The following is a 21,014-nucleotide window of genomic DNA, read 5'->3' on the forward strand; positions in this document are numbered from 1 at the left end:
CCCTTGCTCCAGCGTGGGCTCCCTCCTATAGGATACAGTTCTTCATGAACTTCTCCATTGTGGGTCCTTTCCACTGCACCCTCCAACACCTGGAGTGCCTTTTCCCCCTTCTTCATCACAGATCTTGGCACTTGCACAGTTGCTCCTGTGACACTCTTTTCATAAGGGTTGTTGATGGGCTCAGCTTTGGGCAGCCACAGGTCTGATCTCTTCTCACAGAAGCCACCCCTACAGATCCCCTCCTCTCCTGCTACCCAAACCATGCCACATAAACCCAATACAGTCTTTGAACCAGCAGAGGCCTCCAAAGAATACTTTATGTGCAGAAAGATTTATTTATTTATTTCCTACGGGCAGTTCTAACACAGCCACCCCATCACTGTGGTATCAGAGCGCTGAAGACATGGGTGGACTCTGCTCCTCCCAGCTTTATTAACTATGCAATACACACCACCTGCCAGTAAGCAGGGAAGCAATGGGCTTGTGGTCACCTTCTAATCCTCTGAGGTGTCTCTTCACAGACTGGATTTAATGAATCATGAATCCCATTTGGGGATGATATTCACTTCACCCCTCCTTTAAGGCAGCAGTAACTGAGATTCTGTTTTCTCAGATGTATATTGTGGTCCTGATGAACAGATAAACTCTCCAGTGTATTTGGTTCCTCAAACATGACACATTGCATTTTACAAATGGGAATATGACCAGAGGAAATCCTGGAGCTGAGAGGAAAGGGTCATTGGGCACTGGCAGAGGCTGCCCAGGGAGGGGGTTGAGTCACCTTCCCTGGAGGGGTTTAAGGGATCGGTGGATGAGGAGCTGAGGTGCATGGTTTAGTGATTGATGGGAATGGTTGGACTCAATGATCCAGTGGGTCTTTTCCAACCTGGTGATTCTATGATTCTATGACAGGACGCACATACGGCAATTAAAGACAGGCTGCAGTGCTGCCAGTTACGGTGCTCTTTCCTTCTTCATCCCCAGTACAATGACATAAGAGAGTCCAATCTGATAGCAGTGACATGCGGTTCCCTCTTAATAAAACGGGACTGGAAACAGGCTTAGTCTCTTGAACAAAGCTAAAAACTTACAGCCGTTCCAGAACTTCTTATTCATAGTTATACAAGTGGGAAATGTGGGTGCCTTTTTATTTTCTGCACAGAAAGCAAACGCACTGCACTTTTGCCAAGTAAGTAAAACTGAGAAACTTCCATGTAAGGCAGAACTCCTTCAAATAATGGGAAGAATACACACCAAACTTTGACCACAATTTTCTCTGTTCGTCTCAAGGAAATTAAGGTAAAGTTCCAAAATTTTAAAAGTGGCCAATAGTTAAGTGCTTGTTTAAGCTTTCAGCATTTATTAGGCAGTCAATATTTTTGTAGAACCACAAGGCTGAACCACACCACCTAAAACCTTCCTGTTTCTACATCAAACGCGTAGTTAAAAACTCACAAGGGTCAAAAAGCAACCAACAGTGCAATGATCCACTTCACCTTCATTCAGCTGTCACTGGCGCCTATCTCCGGGATCATCCTCACAATGGTTCGCCATGAGAACCAGGCTGGAGAGCTCCAGCAAAGGGTGTCAGCCACAAGCCACCACACAATGTGTTTCTCTCAGAGTTGTTTGGCTTGACTGAGTGCTCAGCTTCGGTCATGCAACTTTACCACAATCAGATATGCCAGAAAAAGGGACTATAATCACTAACAGTGAATTGCATTCAGTCTAAAAGTAGCACAACTGCAAAAATCTCAGATACCATCTACCACAGGACAACACAAGGTCCCCTAAGGTAAAATAGATCTTAGCCTTCTCTTCCAAACACATAAATCCAGAAATAGTTTCTAGCTTGTGTTTTGAGAGTTGTTGTTCTTTTTATTTTTCTGCCATATAAACTACTCACAGACTTTTCCCAGGGAAACAAACTATTTTAAAACACTTGCTCTCCTCCCTCCCCACCATGGGATACCATGTATTTTAGAAAAGACATATTTTCAGTAGTAAAAGCCACTATTTTCGTTTGTTTAGGTTTCAGAACAAAGAAGCATGGCTCTTGGCTGAGGTTTTCTAGGATCCTTAGCAAAAACTGAAGTATCTCTTGGGTTTGGTTTTTTTTTTTTGTATATAAACAGTAAATATTCTTCCATTCCTTCTGAGGAAGAAAAAAATCACAGTAAACAAACAAAACTAAATAAACAAGCAAGTAAAGCAAAAACCCGTTCAAAGCACATGGCGAGTAAAGTCCATTTTGTCCTTTATGTGTGTTTGGACACCTCTTCAAGGGAGAGTGCAGAGGATGGTAAGACTGAGGGAAAGATCTCTTTCTGGAGGTATGAAACTCTATATTTGGATCCAGAACTATAAGCAAAACAATGATGGCTCTCAAGAAGGTCTATGATTGTAGTGAATAGAGAAAAGGAATGGAAGGAGAAAACTTCATTGATTTTGCCCTACATTTCTAAACCCCAAAGCTAAAGAGACAGCAGAATATTTATCTCAATAGCTAGAGATACGCCATGTTAAAGCCAAAAAGACAAACATCAAAACATGAGAGACACTAGAAGAACAGGAAAAGGAAAAGAACTGAGGTGACTGATCTAATTCATAGCTTTCTCTTCTGATGTTTCCATCCATGTTTCTTTTTGAAGAGGAGGAAAGCCTACAAAGCTGTAAGGAGTAGCTGTAACCCATTAAGGAGCCCGACCAGGTCGTAAACAAGCCCACAGACTGCCCGGGCTTTAGAGCTGGCTGGACTTCAGGTACACGATTATCCTGGTGGAAACACATGTTTATAAATTTAGCTTCAGGATTAAAATAACCAGTCACAGAGAGGAAAAATAAGACATCAGTTGACAATAAAAGCCATCAGGACTCTGCTACACAGCATGAGTATTAGTTGGGTTATGTAAATACAAGCAACATTGTTAATATTAACTTTAAGAATGGTGAGAAAACCTCATGATGCAGGTATGTGATCTTTTTCATGGCAATCAACTATCTGTCTACCCTCCCTCCCAGTTTTGTCTTCTTTAACTTATGTTTACCTAATTCATAGAATCCATTCATATCTGCACATTACTTTGAAGTTATTAGATGGAAAGGAACTAGGAAGGAGGTTATTGCGTGAGTGTGGGTTATTTTACAATGTGGGTTTTAATGTGTTTTTTTTTGTTTTGTTTTTTTTTAAATGAAAGTGAAATGGGGCTGGAGTGTGGGAAATTCCTTCCCTCAGCAATCACTTAACAAACTGGCCATTTTTCATCTACTTTGAGTGCAGGAAAAGAGAGTAGAAGAATTTTAAAAGAAAACACTGCAAGAAGTTGTTAATCGAAGAAAGATCTTTGTCCTTCACTATTCCAAACAATGGAAGCAAAATTTATGCATTATTATTTGGGATATCATTTCTTAAAAGGCTATCACAAGTAAAACTAGACAGGCAGAAGATAAAGCAGGAAAATACTAAGGTATGGAAAAAAACCAAACCATGGATACTGCAACCCTGTCAACTGTCAACATTTCCAACACATGCATTTTCAATCTGCATTTCATTTAGGAACATAAGATTTACTACCATAATTTAACCATTAGGCAACTAAACCAAGTGGAATCCTAAATATTATGCAGAACTACACACATACATGATCTTGGACTTTCTGCCTCCCTGTATTCAGGCTATTATTTGTATTATATTGTATTATTTATTTGTATCTGTATTATTGTATTGTATTATTTATACCATACATGCAGTGTTTACTGTAACATCATTGCAGCATTATCAGTATCATGGCACCCAAGACCACAAGAGTGATGAGAGATTCAAAATACCTGCTTCACAATGCACCGAGAGCCTGCTTGCCTCTGTGGTTGCGAAAAGAAGGACTCTGCCATAGCTGAAGTGGGCATCTACTACCAACAGTCTGAATGTTACTCAAAACACCACAGATTATCACTACAGAACCATCTAGCCTGATCTCCAGTCTAACATAGACTACCCTTGAATTCACTTGTGTTTTAACTACAACATCTGCTGAGAAATTCAGTTTGTACCTAGAACCAACAACTCTCGTATAATTACATTGATAAAAAATGCATGGTCTGAATTTGTTCAGCCACAAAGGCCAGGCCATGAACCTTTTAAAGAAATTTCTATTCACCTTACAAGTGTTTGCGGGGGGAGAGGGGGGAAAGGAAAGAAAAGCTTGCTCTGTCTGCCTCCTCTTTGTTAAGCCAAATATGACTTTTCTTAAGATCTTCAAGACCTATTTTCAATCCCTCAATGTTCTTTTGTTTCATCTCTAAACCTCTTTCTCATCTCTCAACTTGCTCCTTGAATTCTGAACAACAGAACCAAGTATAATACTGGGGCAGAATACAAAGAGATATTAGCTACATTTCCCGTCCCGCTAGATACACCCTGTCTATGGACAGCACCGCCATCGTAGGCAAAGAGCCACAATAAGAGCTCATCGACTGCTTCACAGAAAAACTGCTTTTCTGGAAAGTACCCTCCATCATCCATGCTTTGTTCATACACACAAACAAAATCCATGCTTGGCAACTCTGGAGCGCACACAGTTTGCTGACACAACGTTAGCACAGGGAGTGGGAGGCAAGTAGCTCAATGCACGGTCCTAAGCAGAGGAATAGCTATTCCTGACTTCTCCAATGCCCTGCTTTCTCTCTGAAATGTTAGCACGCGCTATTCTTAGCATATTCAACGCAATATTAAAGTAGTCAGTCATAATAATTTCAGGTATTGCTTCAGTATAAAAGGGTTTAGCTAAAGAGAATAGACACAGAGATGCCTTGGATGTCAAGGAGACTTCAGCTGAACTTGTTGGTTGATGGAATCCTTTCTTTTCAGGGGAGGCACACAAATCCTTTCAAAGTACTTCTTCATGGTTTGCTTACGTGCTTCCATGGCATTGCCTCAGCTGCTGCTCATTCAGCCAAGCAACTTCAGGTAAAGCCCAATTTCTTGTGTTGGGATTCAACTTTTAGAGGACCCTCAAAACCATGGCTCAGATTTGCTTGGCATGTATGTAACTTTTGTCTGGCTGATACCTTCAATTCTTTCAGCCCTTTTACGCTGCTCCTTGCCTACCTGCTCCAAGAGGGCCAGGTGTACCTCTGAGAGGTATTTCAGCCCAGCTGCTGCACTGTACTTCCTTACAGGTGACTGATCAGGTTTGATAAGATATCCCCCACCAAAATGGAGGTAAGGCATGTTAAGACAACTCTTTCATCACATCATTCTTAAGCAACATGAACTATTGTAACCCTTCAGATTTCCAATTTAAGCAATATCCCTATTTTGGCAACCTCTTCCACTTATGATTCATATTATATTTTCCAGAGGTATTTCCTGCTCTTCTTCAAAAACTCAGTTTGTTTCAATTGCAGTCAAAGATATTCCCTGCATTGTGACAGCAAATGCTTATCGTGTGCCATACAGAACTGTGCGCGTCCTACATTGCGTGACCGGGCTCTAGCGTTTGACAAGCTCCTGCCAATAAGCACACGCCCAGTGCAGAAAATATTCGGGTAAAAAAAAAATCAGCTGAAAGTTGATTACAAGTATTTCAAAACTGATTCTGACGTATCTTATCATATGAGCTCTCTGGCTGCTACCCAGACTGCCATTTGAGAAGAAATCCCAATGCAGTTCTTTCCTACATTATTTGTAGGTATAATCTGCAATATGCTTGTGAAAAGAAAAGAGCATTTGCATATATACTGGATTCAGTTCCTTAGTAGGTATGTCTTTTCTTGGCTGGGCAAGTATATTTCCTCTTGTAAATGTAAAGACTCTGTCTCCTTGTATAGAATTCTGTTTGAAACCACCCAAGAACAGCTCATATAAATAGTGCACAAGTAAGCACAATGGGCTCGACATCCTATAAGCAAAACTCTTTACTCTGCTAAGCTGAAGTTTTTCAGTTTTTGGCAGAAAGACCATTTTAGTACTCCAATAAATGTACATTCAAGTCATAAGGCTTTTCTCAGCTAAAGATTTACATGGGCCTCCTCTGTATCAGCCACAAAAGTATTTTAAGAGTTTGGAAATTCTAGAAGCTTTCCTCCTGCCCTACTCAGCCACTCATGCTTGATCCTCATTAAATCCCCTGACATGTAATATATTCCAGTGTACAAGAAGCCCTTCATTACTTCTCCATGCTTAGAAGGTAATAAACCCATTTCAAAGGATGGAAGTAGGAACTATTGCAGGTGTTTCCTTACCACTCCATGCTGAGCCAGGAAGGCTGTGCTAACACAGTTCGAATGAGTCGATGGTACGTTCCAGTAATGAGTTGAGAAAAATCTTTTTAGATTCCAGTTAGGAGGGTTTCTGCTCTTGCAGAAGGTTTAAGAATTTATTTGAAATGCAGGATGGGCACTGGAGATAGTAATGCCATTTATAACTCAGTTACCATCTTCTGCCACCACGGGCTTTGCAGGTGACTGCACATCTGCCGAGCTGGGCTAACTGCCATAGGTGCACTCTGAAGACTACAACTGAGCCACAGTTTCTTACACAGCCTTTGTTTCTCCACTTGTGAAATGGAGAAAATGAATTTTAACAGCACACAGTGACTCTCATTTTATGTAACACTATGTGGAACTCTGAGATCTCAGGTGAAAGCCATGCCCCAAAAGCTATTTTCCTACCATAATTTAAACAGGAACTATTTTTATTTTCCAAGATTCATAACACATGCATATGTATGTATATGTTTCTGAGCACATGTATTGCAATATTGGTAGCACTAACATCTCTCCAATAAGATAGCCAGGTTGCTTTAAAATGGGAGTAAATTCTTAGTTGTTTGTACATTCATGGAGAAAGTAAATGGACATTTGGATCCTTCCCTTCAGGCACTGAAGGGTCTCCTCAGGCATTCCTGTTCTCCTTTGGCCGTGGCCCTTTCTTACCTGTGTAATTAGGAGGGCAGAGACAGACATAGTTGTTGATCCCATCCACACATGTAGAGTTATTCTCGCAGTCATTATCTTCGCAGTCATCTGGGTTTATTTCACACCTCTCCCCCTCGTACCCAAGGACACAAGAACAGCTTTGAAGAAAGAAAAAAAAATTAATAAGAGTTAGAACAGATCTGAAGAGGTAGGAGGTCTGAGGTATAAAACTGAAATTAAAACATATGAAAGTGAGTTGCTGGAGTCAATATCCTTGCTGCTGTGAAGTACAGAGCACTCTGACCCTGTGTGTTTAGTGAAGGATGCAGTCTGGTGGTTCACGGGGTCATGTAATTATTTACATGAGACATAAAAGCATCAGTAGGAGGCAGCCTCTGTCGTGCTTCCCCTTCGCTTTCATTGTTGATAACCCTAGTCCTGGATTGAAGTAAGCAACTCCAGAGCAGGAGAATAAGGCATCACCATGATATTCAAATCCTTGGCATCTCAGTTAATGGTTCTCTATGTGGATACTTGCCTGTGGAGGACTACGCAATGATAGGGCAACTTGGCAGCTTTTAGATAGCTCGCTCTCTTTAAAGAACAATGGCTTGTATTGAGTTTACAGACACGAACATTTTCTTCTCATTACCACTTTGTCACTTGTCCAAACAAGAAATGTTGGATATGATTGCTTTTACAAGTGCAGCAAGGCTTCAGGACTTCCACCGCTCCTCCAATACCTATTTGTAGAGCAGCTGATGATATATAGATAATTCAACTAAAATGCAAACAAAAGCAGAGCTAGGAATGGTTCTGTGAGGATGTGGATACTATCTAAGATTAATTGCACTAAATATTTTATCTTATGAGACTCTGATGCATGGGCCCCAGAAAAAGTGTAAGAATCTAAGTGGTTGAAGAACAACTTCAATTTTTTTTTCAGTCTCAGTTTCCTCTCTACATCTTGAAGTTATGGTTGCTAAGAGAACCCTTATATTTTAAACTAGCTGCAAGTGATGAAGAGGTGGAGGCCACAGTTTCCTAAAAGAGAGTCTAAACGCATGTGTTAAGTGTTCCAGTCATTTCAGCGGCTTCTAAGATGTCAGCAATGATATTTGAAATATCAGTATTGCTGTTCACTACTCACAAAAGGCGTGGGTGTGGAAGGGAAGCTGTGTTGTTTCAAGTTCCAGTCCAAACTACATACTCACTCAGCTGTTCATTTCCTTTCCCCTGCAAGTTCTGGTGGCAGAAAAGGAACTGGACAAATGTAAAGCACTATTGATTGATGAAGATGTAAAACAGAAAGCACCAGAGCAGTCACACTAATTGCCATCCACTGCTTCCTGAAACCAGGAGAATTTCCAGTAGAAACAGCTGCAGGGTTCTTGTTTTTCAGCTCAGATGGACAAAAAGGACACGGGGTGGTTTTGCTGCTGTACGTAGGTGTCATGGAGTTCAGATGGGGAATGATTTGGAGAAACAGGAGATCTTCAGAATGCATGAAGAAATCTGCAGCGCTTTTGGGCTGGTTGCTCTCAGCATGACACGTGCTTCTCTTTCTGCTCTGTGGCACAGGCTGAGCAGAATGCAGGGATGGTACAGAGCTCTGTGTCCACCTTCAACAGGTCCTAGGCTGGACCCTGAGGATAAGATTAGATTCTTCATGATATGGGCAACCTCAGAAACTGAGGGAACAGCAGAGAGGAAGAAAAAAGCGTAGGGAATGTGTCTTGAACCACCACACTAATAAGATCTTCTAAATGGGTACAGAACAGGCGCATCAATCAGGGTCTAACAGTCATCTTCAGTCAGTTTTGCAGGGACCATTCACCGGTCATGAGAGTTAGGAAACCTTCACCATGAATAACCAAAGCCAAACTGTTCAAATAAATCCCATTTAGGACACCGTAAATCAATAAGAATCATTTCTTTTCCTGTTTCAAACACATTATTGCTAATGAAATCTGTCATTTTGCTGGACCTGCAGTAATCCAAAGGATCACAGGAGGTAGATAAGAAAGAAGAGCTAGCACACCATCTTTTGTGGCAATGCAAGTGTCAGGGAGGGGGGTTAAAGACATCTAATTAAATACAGTGGCACATCCATCATGTCACCCTTTTCGATTACAAAACCCCATTTTCAGGGTTTATAACTCAGCTATAAAAATATGCTCCAGGCTGTGACTTGGCATCCAAGGTCTCAGTTTGGGAGCAGAAATTTTTCTCTCCATTTAAAGAAAAGCAACAAAAGTGGCTTTGTGCTGGCTGTTTTTATGTGAATATAACACCATTTTCCTTCCACAAAAGGATTGGGACAGCTTGGATGCATACAATTAAAAATGACATTATTAAATACTATCGCAGTAATGGTTCAACTCAGTAGAGTTACCATTAGTAACAATACATATGGGATTGTTAACATACAATTGCTCAGTACTAGGACACATTCCATACTGAAGGAAACGTCAGCATAATTGATGACATTTGGCTACTGGTCCCTATGTATTATAGGGAGACTTAACATTAATGCTTACGTATGATTTTTTATTTTGATTTGCATTCAAACGTGCCAAACATAAGGACCGATATTAAGTGATAAACATACAATTTGGGACCCGTATTGAACCATATGTTGAAAGAGATGCAGTTTAGGACCATTTGTATGTATTTTCCCAGAAAAGGCTTAGAAGAAAAATGAAGTTTGTAGAGTGACTGGGAGGTCATCAAACTTGGGTTCCAGCTGACCGACAGAGAAAATTAATTCCAGAGACAACGATGAAAACTTTGTACTGAATAAATAGTGAAGCAGTGTGAGGCAGCATTTCATCTGGACCTTGGAAACAATGGAGTCATGCAGGACAGAACTATTTACTGAGATGCTGTGATTGCATAAAAGCCCAAATTCCCCTATTCCTCCAGTTTAATGATTTTCTGTTAGTGTTGGGCTTTGCTAAAAATAACTAAATAAAACCTCAAACCATCATTATCCTAATGAAGTTACGAGGAAACACAGAACCTAATGGCAACATCTTGGGGGTAAACTTTTCGAGCTGAAGTATATAGACAATTTGGTAAGTTTACTATATTCAAAAGTATTTTTTTCTAAAACTTTAATGAAACAGTTTAGCATCTGTTCATTAACACAAGCATACATACAGTTTATCACGTTTAAAAAAAATCAACTTTTAAATAGAGATAGTAAATTCTTTCAGGAATATTATAGTTTCTTGGTAAAGGAGCTTTTTACATCTACATCCCAAAGGAGTAGCCTGTATGTCTGGAAGTGCAAAGTTTTTCAGAACTAGGCAGAATTAACACTAGGGAGTTAATGAGTTCCAGGATTTAACATTGTGGAGGGAACTTAAAGTTCGTGAAAAATGCTAAAAAAGAAACCCACTCTGGAGGATGAAGGGTTTTGTTAACATAGAAAAGTTAAAATAATCCATGGACTTTGTTTCCCAGCATGCCAGGTTATTAAAGATAAGGCGGTTGGTTGCCTGTGGCTAACTGAAGCAGAGGTGTCAGCTCTGCCTCCTTTGTCAAAGACTCGTTTTACAGGCACGCTAAAAGACCAGGGCATATCTGATCGACCATTTTATTTTGAAGCAGCTTTTTTGGGAACCTTTTGTCAAAGAAGACATGGATTAGATTAGACTAGACTAGATCAGATTAGATCGAGCAATTAGATTAGATTGAGCAATTATGGTTGGACTCGATGATCCAGTGGGTCTCTTCCAACCTGGTGATTCTATGATTCTAATTCAAAGGAAGGAAGAACTCAATGCCTGTAATCCCCTGAGATACAGAATGCCACTTAACTATTCTTTAATACCTCTCCGACCTGAAAAAAGAGAATATGAAAATTATTCAGAATTAAAAAAAGTGCAAGAACAAAGGATACCAAGAAGGACTGAAGAACTCCAGACGAACCCTTGCCCTTCAGCCACCCCCAGGACCTGCTGTTATGACAAGCTGAGTGGCTCAGCCCCTTGCTGTGTGGAGCCCTTGTGGGTACCAGGCACAGCGGGCGAGTCAGGTTGGAATCTTGGCCATAACTGTGAGTTTCCTGTTTTCACCCGGGGAATATCACCACCTTCGCATTATTTAAAAGGTAATTTTCTTGTCTAAGGCTACAGAAATCTGAGAGTTAAACTACTTGGCATTTCATAGGGAGAGAGCTTTGGCTTAAGTTTCCTTTTTACAAGAGTAAAGATTTGACAACTTTGGCAGCAGAGCTTGTGTATGAATTTATTTCCCTAGGGATGAGAATATACAGAAGATATAATTTCTTTTACAGGCCACACAACAGAAATATCCAAGGAGGCCTCTCATAAAAATGTTTTTGACATCCACTTCCTCACAGCATATAATCTAAGGCAATGTTTTCCCATCTTGATGAACACAATCTATATGCACGTAACTCTGACTGCAGCCATCCACTGGAGAAGAGATTTCCCACCAAAAAAACTCCAAACCAACTAAATTCAATCTCACAATATTTCTTTATCTTCCTCATCACTGACTGTTCCATCCCCACGCTACATTTCTTGAAGACTTCCTAATGCCCCATGCTCCTGTTTTCCAGAGCAGCTGGGTTTAGGGACTGAATGAATCAAAAACACAGAGGGAAAACAGAGCAACGCATAAGCTGAACATTCAATTCAATTTATGAAGCAAGATTTTGACGAGATATGGTTTTGTGTGTCTTTTATTAGGCCAACTGAAACTATATAAATAACTATAAAAGTAGAAATCATCCCTAAAAAGCCTCAAATGTTGTTAGGCAACAAAACCACCCCTGCAGTTTGGTAAAGGATCACAAAAATTATGTTCATTCGGAACTGAAGCCTCTGAAACTGTAAAATTCTTCGTGAGAAAAATTCAGAAGCAGCTTTCATTTCAGGTCATTAAAAATTTCATACTTACTACCACGGAACAAAGCTAAAATGCCAAAGAAAATCCTGATCCAAACTATAAGCTGAAGCCTTTCATTCCAGTATTATGGATATTATAAAATGTTTTTACTAGCACATTTTTAATATCAGCTACATTTTTGAAAAATGAATACTGAGTGACAGAAAACAGATACTCTAACACGGTACATTTTGCTTTGGCATGAGCTGGAAAAAGCTATCTAAACAGTATTACATGAGGGTGACCAAACGGCAACCTGAATAGAAGACCACCAGACCTTTATTTCTCTCAAGCAGAAACTGAACTTGAACTTTTACTCCAAGAATTTCTGCTAAAATCTGAATCAAGAAGAGGCATACCAGACCACAAGGGCAGAGCAGTGGTTTCAGGAGGTCCTGTCAAGCAGCATGGCCACGTGCATGTGCCATGATCTGCAGAGCCTCCTCATCCCATCCCACCACCATGTACCATTATGACCCTCCTGACTTCATTCCCATCAACCTGCATTTTACCACTCCTGTCCTGCATCCAGCATGTGCTGGATCTGTTACTGTCACAAGACAGCGTGCAATCCCACACTCGCTGCACCTGAAGTCACCCAAGCTTTCAGCTGGCCCTTTCCATTTTGAAAAAACTCCTGTTTTCTGACTTAAAATGATCTGGGATTGCTGACTTGGTTAAACAACAGTTAACTTCAGTGGGAACTGTCTAAATCACAGCTGAAACCAAACTGGAATCAAACTGAAAAAATGAACAGGTTTGAATCCCTGCTTACACCGTTTTATAAACCCTGGGATTCTCTATCTCCCTCTGGCTCTCACAGACAGGAAGAAGCTATAAATAGGAGAAGGCAAAGCAGCTGCCTCAGTAACGTATAAAATCTTTTAGAAGTGAGGTATTCATATGCACAATTGAAACACCACCATGGTGTACTTACGTACAAATTCTGTGCAAGAAACAGCATTAATACTGAGGGCAAAATCTATGGAAACTTCAGCAACTCTTTCCTCATAACAATTAACATTAACTTGAATGACAACTAGAGGCCAAAGCCCTGAACTTATATTTTTGTAGGTGTAAAGTAGCACCTGTAGCAGCACAAATCTCCCAGGTACCTCATGAAAATGTCTGGGCTTCTCTGAGAGTATCCCCACCTATGCTACACCTTTCTTATATGGGAAAACTCAAGTCCATAATGTCCAGCTGTAAAGGTTATTTTCTTACAGGCACAGTGTTCAAGATGTGGCGATCTCTCCATATCTATTAATTGTTTGTCTACAAGATTCTTCAGTATGAAAACATTTTGCATCTGGTTGTCAAGCAACAGGTCCTTACTTTACGAATACAAAAAAAAAAAGTATTTGTGAGTTTGAAATGCCCCCAGGAAAATCAGCACACAGATAACACAATGCAAATCAGGGAAGACTGCTCTAAAGAGCATATTCCATTGTGAGAAAATAAAGAGGCCTGTTTCAGAGGAAACAATGAGTCAGCAATGAAAGCAGATTAATGTTTTTGTTTTGCAAACAGAAGTTTTGCATGAAGCAGCTTTTATACAGTAGCCATGACAGTTCATTATTGCAAAGGAGAAACACAATTTTATCATCTCATATAAAATAAACTTTGTGTTACTACCTGAATCCATCTTTATTTGCCTCAGTGAGGTGGCAGGTCCCTCCATTCTGACATGGATTTTGAATGCAAGAATTGATGGGCACACTGCAGTCTCGACCCTATTAGGGAAAATTTAAAAGAAACAAGGTTAGTAAGACTCACGTTGTTGAATCAATGCCCCTTGCTCCCTTACCCTATGTGTGGCACCACACAGAGGAAGTTCGGGGTCTTCAGACTCACCACACCACCTAATGTTCTTTATTAATGGACAGACACATTCATCACTCAAGTGAGAATTTGGGAAGGGCAACTGTTTTAACCAGTGGGACTGGTGGGTATCTTGGTACTGTTTCAGCTTCAAGATTTTAGTTAACTCTCCCATTTGACTGTTCTAAGGAAACAGCTGGTTTCTTCATTCCTCTAACACACTAATCTCTAATGTTACATACAATAAAAAGAATTAATCATAACCAAAGGTAAGTAAGAGGCCACACACATTCAGCACAATCCCACATTGAGTCAGCGTTCATTCAACCGTATTTAGCAAGTGCTCAGACACACACTGCAAGACCATACTCATTACTGCTCATTATCAAAACCTAAAGGGGAAAATACACTTTTATCATGGGAGCTGATTTAGAATTTCTGTACCCAAATTCTGTTCGAGATATTACTGCTGAATGAGTTCCCTTCTTAAAGATTGCCCTAAAATACACATCAGTTCCAACTGAACTTCATGAGCTTGAACAACCTTCACTGTTACCAAGTGACTTTTTATTGGCTCTTCAAGGTGTAGATGTATTTCTCTGATCACTACATTCTGCTGATTAGAACAAGCTATTTGTAAAACTGGCAAATACATCAAAGAGCTCAGTCTCGCTTTTCAGTTACTCACACAGTAGGGTGGAATAAAGACACCTGAAAGCCTCAATACTCATGGGATCCGTGCAATTACAAGAAGTTTAAGAGATCTCTCTGCTCTTTCTACTGAAGATCCCATTAGCAGTAGCCCTCTGCCAGCTTATCTACTGGAATGCTGATACATGACTGCAATCAAGATGAGAAAAGTATCTCAGAAGATACATTAATTCAGTAAAGGTTGCTGGTTTTTTTCACCTTGGTTTAAAAACTATTATTTACATTGTACTTCAGAGGAATAATAATGGCATACTTCTTTGTAAGTCTCTAAACAAAGAGGGCAGATGCAGCCCGTGACAACAGTTAGTAACAGCTGTAACTTCTGTGTATTAGTATTGAACGCTGCCCTACCACTCCTAACTTTACTGGCTGACAACACTCGTCAGCAGTCATTCCTTTCTCCGCTGAATTTTCAACAGATTCTGACCCTTTTCAGACTCTACATACCTGGACATATTGGTGCAGGGGACATCCAGGTGGTTCCTAGAGTCCCTTTTTTACTGGCCATGTTGTCAAAATGAAGCATCTCGATACTTCAGCCACAGGCTGCATGTGAGAGCAGCAACTGTGAGTTGCTTTTCCACCTAGCTCTGAGACTTTGTTTTTCTCACTTAAGATATATTATTACGTTAGAATTAAGATTCGACTTTGAGAAGCCAAACGCTGTACCTGGCAGACACCACACAACAATTTGCTTGCCTCAGGATGAATACAGTGGGCATAGAGGGCTACCAAAACGTTCAAGAAGATGAAGTAACTACTTTAGAAGAAGATACTATAAAAATTAGGACTTTTCAGTCTGGAGAAAAGAAGACTGAGGGAGGTGATATGATTGAGGTTTACAAAATCATGGAGGTGGTGAACATAGAATTTGCCAAATCCCTTAGCAGTAGAGGGACACTTTCTGACGTTATAAGACGAGCTTAAAACAGATAAAAGAAAATATTTCTTTCAAAGTATGAGCTTCTGGGTTGATTTTGCCACAAGATACTGTGAAGTCAGTATAAAAACCATTAGCCAAACTCATCCAAACTACATATGAGAGGCAATAGGTAGACATCAATGTGCCTAGGTGGATAATGGTGGGCACTGGGAGAACTGGAGAGGAGTGGCCACGCTTATGTACTCTCATTGAACAGTGAAGATTTGTGGCTGTCCCCACAAGACATAGAACGCTGCAGTAAACACACAATAGATCCATTATGGCATTTCTCATCTTCTGATGTCAGAGTTGTTTGAAAGGCTTATTTGGTTCTCAACAAGGAAAACATTCCCTCTCTTTTTTTCAAAAGAACCTAGCTGCTCCCTGAACCAAGATTACATGGTTTCATGCATTATAAGGGAAGAGATCTCAGGAAAACTACATTAGGACAGGTTTGATCAATTTGCCTATGGCTGCCTCTCTGTTTGGTAAATCTCACTCTTGCGCAAACAACAAATAGGCTGATCACGTCTTTCTAACCCTTGCCCACCTGTGTCTCTTATATCTTACATGGATCAGAAGTTCATGCTCGGCTCTTGAGTGGTGTGCTCACTTCCAGCAACGTGCCCAGCCTGGAGGTGACAAGACAGCAGGACAAGGACTGCGCTGGTTCTGCGACAGCTCAAGCTCCACTCATGCTTTAAGTATTATATAAATAATAGCAGCAATCTTAATTTCTTCCTGAAGTGCTTATCTTGGAATTGGTGCAGCCTCAATTAAGCTTAATCAAGGCATTAAAAAACCAAAACTAGCTTATAACATGAATTTTTCTACAGAGTTCATTTGATCTGTCTTTCTGCTCATGGTGCTAGGCTCGCCCGTTCACAAGTCACACAGTTCAGTCCTGCAAATACTACTGAAATCTTCTGCATTTTGTAAGTCAGGGCATAGTGCCATCATACTGTGAGAAGAATGGAGACCTACGGTAATTATAGTTTTTTCCAACACCACAGAGGAGCTTTGTTACAGAAATGGGAGACAAAGCTGTATTTTTTGAGGCTCTGTCCCCAGCATTCCCTAGAGAGAGCAGAAGCAGCTTTGTATTTTAAAATTTGTGCAAGTACAAAGAAACAGGGATATCCTCTTCCTCGGTTGAATCAAACGAGAAACATTTCCAAAGCACAACAGAAAGACCTGGCCAAGCCCCTGCCTCCCTGTGAGTTCAGTTCCCCAGCACAGCAGTGCAGGCAGCATACAAAGACCTCACCCAAGACCTGGCAGAGAGCGTTTCTGCTTCATCCATCCCGCATTTGCCAAACAGCCTGTCCTTCCCCACTTGAAATCCTAAGCCCCCGAACGTCTCAGGGAAGAATTGGGAAAGCGCCGAGGGAAGCTCATGCAGGTTTTATTTTGGCACCATGTGGTCTGCAGCACTTCTCGGACGCGAGCCACGCAGCATTAACGCTGATCCGCTGCCACGCTTCTGCAACATGGCCTGGGCTTTGTCCATCTCTGTTGTGAATCCTGTGTGTTTACCACATTATCCTAGTGAAGCCAGAAGATGCCATTTCTTATGTTTCCAAGACCACAAATACTTCTCTTGTGTCTGTGAAGAACTGACTATTCTATAGATACTTCACTAACATCAGTCACTTCTGTTTCATACAAACTATCTATCCCTACAACACTAAAATGTTAAACCCTTTGCAGCCAAGCATAGCAAGAAGCAAAGTAGAAACCACAGTATCTGTTTCTCTGAAGGTTTTTGTCACAGTTGAACACCATGTAGAACAGTCCCATCACTTCTACTGTAATTACTCAGATTATTTTGAATGTCCTTGTAAAAATTTAATAAAGATAAATGTTAAATTGAGAGCAAGGCATTTTCAGTCTCTCTCATCGGCACACACAATTTCTCATGACTTAGATTCAGTTCTCATTTCTGTACTGAACGTGGCTGAATTATTGGCTTCTTGAGCCTCAGGCACCATGGAAACCGATTAGTATGTGCTGCTGAATCAGACTTAATTACAACACTAAGTTGCTATGTGGCTTTAGGAAAATTAAGAGTCTCTCTGACTCAGTTTACTCATTGTAATAAATGGGCAAACAGCATTTAATCCTTCTCTGAGGGTTATCTTCTTTGACTTGACTTTATCAATACCATGTTGAAAGCCCACAAAACAAGTACAGTTTAACACCCAAGACTATGAAAAACAAAGAGCTCTGAAAGGAGAGAAGCTGCAGAAAATATTGCTACTAATAAATCTACAGCAAAGCGAGGTCATTTTATTTCTGTATAAGACTGTCACTACTGAGAAGAGCCTAAAGACATTCTAGAAACATCTTTCAAATGAATAATGCAGTTCTCTAGTCTCTATTTACAGTAAGACTGTTCTTACTGGAAAAATGGAATTGCTGTCAAGCATCACTACAATTAATTTATCTGTGAGTCGGGAAAAACTCTGAATTACATTCCCTGGAAATAACTGTTGTTACAAAGGAGGATATTGAATATTTGCTTCAAGACTAAACAGCCTTTTCATGAAGTCTGAATCAGAAAAAGAGGTGCAGAATTTGTTTCAAGGACAGGCAAGAAGAGATGACTGTCTCAGCAATTCACAGAAAGAGGATGAAGGTCCCTCTGTGTGCAGTATTTTATTTCTAGAGCATTTTTAAGCTGTGATAGGTTTTTGTCTAGTCTGGTAGGAAAGCATCAGACACAAACCGCTTTCATATAATTGCTCTCATTTCCCACAGGAGAGGAAAGGACAAGGTATTGAAACAAAATTTCTACAACTAATCAGAAGACATACACATTCAGAGTCCAGCTGCCTTTTAAAAGCGGAAATAGAACTGGCCCAGATTTTATCTGCGCTGCTCCAGCTCCATATTTCAGTGAATGAGAACAGAAACTATCCACAATACTTAAAAAGTGTCAATTCTTCATTTCATACTCAGTAATTAACTGTATTGGGCATTAGTGTATATGCAAGCTGTTCCTCAGTACCGCTGTGCCAAATCCCAGCCTTTACAAGTGTCCAATACTGGAAAACATTACATCATGATTAGTAAACCGCTCGAGAACAAGTAGCAAAACCAAATAAGGACCTAAGCAGGAAGAACAAAGGATAATACGATAAAAAAAGTGCATACATTTGCTTTGACACTGTTTCAACCACTGCAATGGTTTTTTTTTTAAAATTAATTTCCACAAATTAGTGTTGTCTATGGAGACTGAAAGCGCCATTCAAGATTGCACGGCAGAAGTCTGACCTCTGTCCATTTTAATGTGATCCTTCACCCGTTTCTAAAAGCAGCAGGCACAGATTAGAGGCAACAGCATGGAGTTCGCCACAGGCACAGGGTAGAAACTGCCTGGTGTATACAAATATCACTGCTGACTGCAGTAGAAACGTGATCCAGCCAGTGATGAAGACACCTGCAGACAGGCAGAATATCCAACTTCAACGGTCTGTGAATAGAGAGACCTATTTCCAGCTAATTTCAGCCTTGTTCAATGACTACGATGTTTTAAAACATGCTGGAAAAATGAGCTATACAAAAGCAATCCCAAAGTTTATTTGAGTTATTGACAATATATGATGCATCCATAATAAATTTTGTTTAGATGGTATATGTAGAGAACAGATGGTTGTGCTCAAGTCTTTAGTAAAAATAATCGACGAAGACAAATACAGTTGACAATGACTTTAAATTAAGAACTGGGAAATCTTCATAAACAACTTAATTATCAACCTCTAAATACAGCTAAAGCTTTTCAGGGAAATCAGGCAAAATTACCAGCTACAAAGACATTGTATTGCAAACCTAGTCCTTCACATTTGTAATAGTGGAAGTAATGCATTCACATCCAACTCTCAGCCTCACAAACATTAATACAGTTGTTTTGTGAGTGTCTTGATCAGAAGTTAATAAACAATCATTTCATTAAGGGAAAAGGCCAAGCAAGCCCTCCATGACAGCCTTGAAGAAAAATTCACAGAAAGATAAACTGAGAAGTAAAATCTGTTCTATGAGTACGTATTCAGGACTGTTACTCAAACTTCAGTGTATCTGCCAGCTTTGAAATTTTAACCTCCTAATGCTGTGAAATTAAGAAAAAAATGGACACTTAGAGCCAGTATACAGAGCTTTGCTCTGCTTCCCCAGAGCTTGGGAAGTATTTTACTGAACAGTTTTCCAAACAATTCTGATGCATGCTGATTGCTTGAGTATCAAAACTACATCTGCATGTGCCAGTGGGACTCGTTCATACATTCAGACCTGAGAAGGTCTAATAGCAGAGTCAAGGGCTAAATGAGGTGTGCAAACACAAAATGACTCCTAATGCTTCATATAAAAGACGGAGATGAGATGAGATAGGATGAGATGGGATGAGAGGAGGGAAAAACATTCAGAAATAATAGGAGCCACAGAAAATCAGCACAGAAAGAGAATTCAGTTTCAACTCTTCAGTGGATTTTTAACGTGAGTTTTGCTTCTTTCATGCTCAGTAACGCGAGAACTGTGATCAAAGGCTTTGCTGAAGTTACGGCATACTGCTACCCAATAAAGTATAAACTGATGCTACGGTCTTATACCTACTGGCATCTTTACCAGTGTTGTCTTTCATTATTTGAAACGTTTATCCCTCCATCATAAAGAGTGAAAATTGGAGAGTAAATTGAAATATTCCCAGGGCAGGAAGGGAAAGCGATCTATAACAAACAAAGTTTTAACACTCAATTCCACTAGCAAATTAGGCTGGGAAATAAGCATGGGGTATTCAGCAGTTTTCCTATAATAAATACATTTAGAAGACATAAATACAAAGGAGAAACAAGAAGATTTTTGCATAATTGACTGAGGAAACATGATGCCATGATTTCAGCTACACAGCCAATACACTCACATACAAGTTTGGTAGGATAAGTTCTCTCAAGTTCTAGTCACGAGTGTGTATTTTGGAGCCTTTCATTGCAAAGAAACCTAGCAACTTGCTATAGTGAGATCGCGCAAAGGAAAAGTATTACATGTACTGCAAATTTTCAAGTAAGTTATGAAAGTTAATGTGCCATCTAATGCTAATTGCAGGGTGAAGGACTTGATGGACACCTCAGCAATCTCTGCAATACTTAGTTATCAAGTAATCAGAGATGCTGCAATCTGAGTGAAGAACAAAACTAGCTTTAAAATATAAAATTAATCTAAATTCTTTTGCAGGAAAGGCTAAAATATATAGCACTGGGAATTACACCACTGGTATATTACCATTTAATCCTTTGAAACTGATTTTCCTCATTGATTGCACTGATATTAAGATATATGTAGACAGCTTACACACCGGTATCTATACACAGTTCTTCAGTAGATCCAGGTGATACTGTTTCCTTGTTTACCCTCTTTCTAGCCATAGACACACTGGCTAAGCCTCACTCTGGAAAAGATGTAGGTAATGCTCATTGGCATGGTCACACAACTACAAGAGCTGGCAGAGTGTATGTGGGATCCATCTGCTTAGGCATATATACAAATTATTTGGCAAGGCATAGATAATATCACAGTAATTTTGGATCACACTGCTTTTAGACTGCCAGGTGGAAGTTGTAAGATTTTGATCATCCACTGCTCACAAAAAGGCTGTGACTCTTCCTTCTGAATGCAGAACTTACTACAGACACCCACACCTCGGATGCCTCTAGGTTAGGGTACACACAGT

At 40.1% G+C, this 21,014-nt stretch overlaps 1 protein-coding gene across 2 annotated transcripts in view; it reads right to left on the reverse strand.

The window, feature by feature from the left end:
* The window catches only part of SLIT3 (slit guidance ligand 3), a 504,299-nt gene that overhangs the window by 43,827 nt on the left and 439,458 nt on the right, over positions 1-21,014 (reverse strand). For both annotated transcript variants that reach the window (XM_069869312.1, XM_069869313.1), the window contains 2 exons: positions 13,474-13,571; positions 6,937-7,076 (listed from right to left, as the gene is read on the reverse strand). In XM_069869312.1, coding sequence (XP_069725413.1) covers positions 6,937-7,076; positions 13,474-13,571 — 238 coding nt within the window. The remainder of the gene's footprint in view (positions 1-6,936; positions 7,077-13,473; positions 13,572-21,014) is intronic.

The sequence above is a fragment of the Phaenicophaeus curvirostris genome, chromosome 15, assembly GCF_032191515.1.
Source record: "Phaenicophaeus curvirostris isolate KB17595 chromosome 15, BPBGC_Pcur_1.0, whole genome shotgun sequence".
Classification (NCBI taxonomy): Eukaryota; Metazoa; Chordata; class Aves; order Cuculiformes; family Cuculidae; genus Phaenicophaeus; species Phaenicophaeus curvirostris.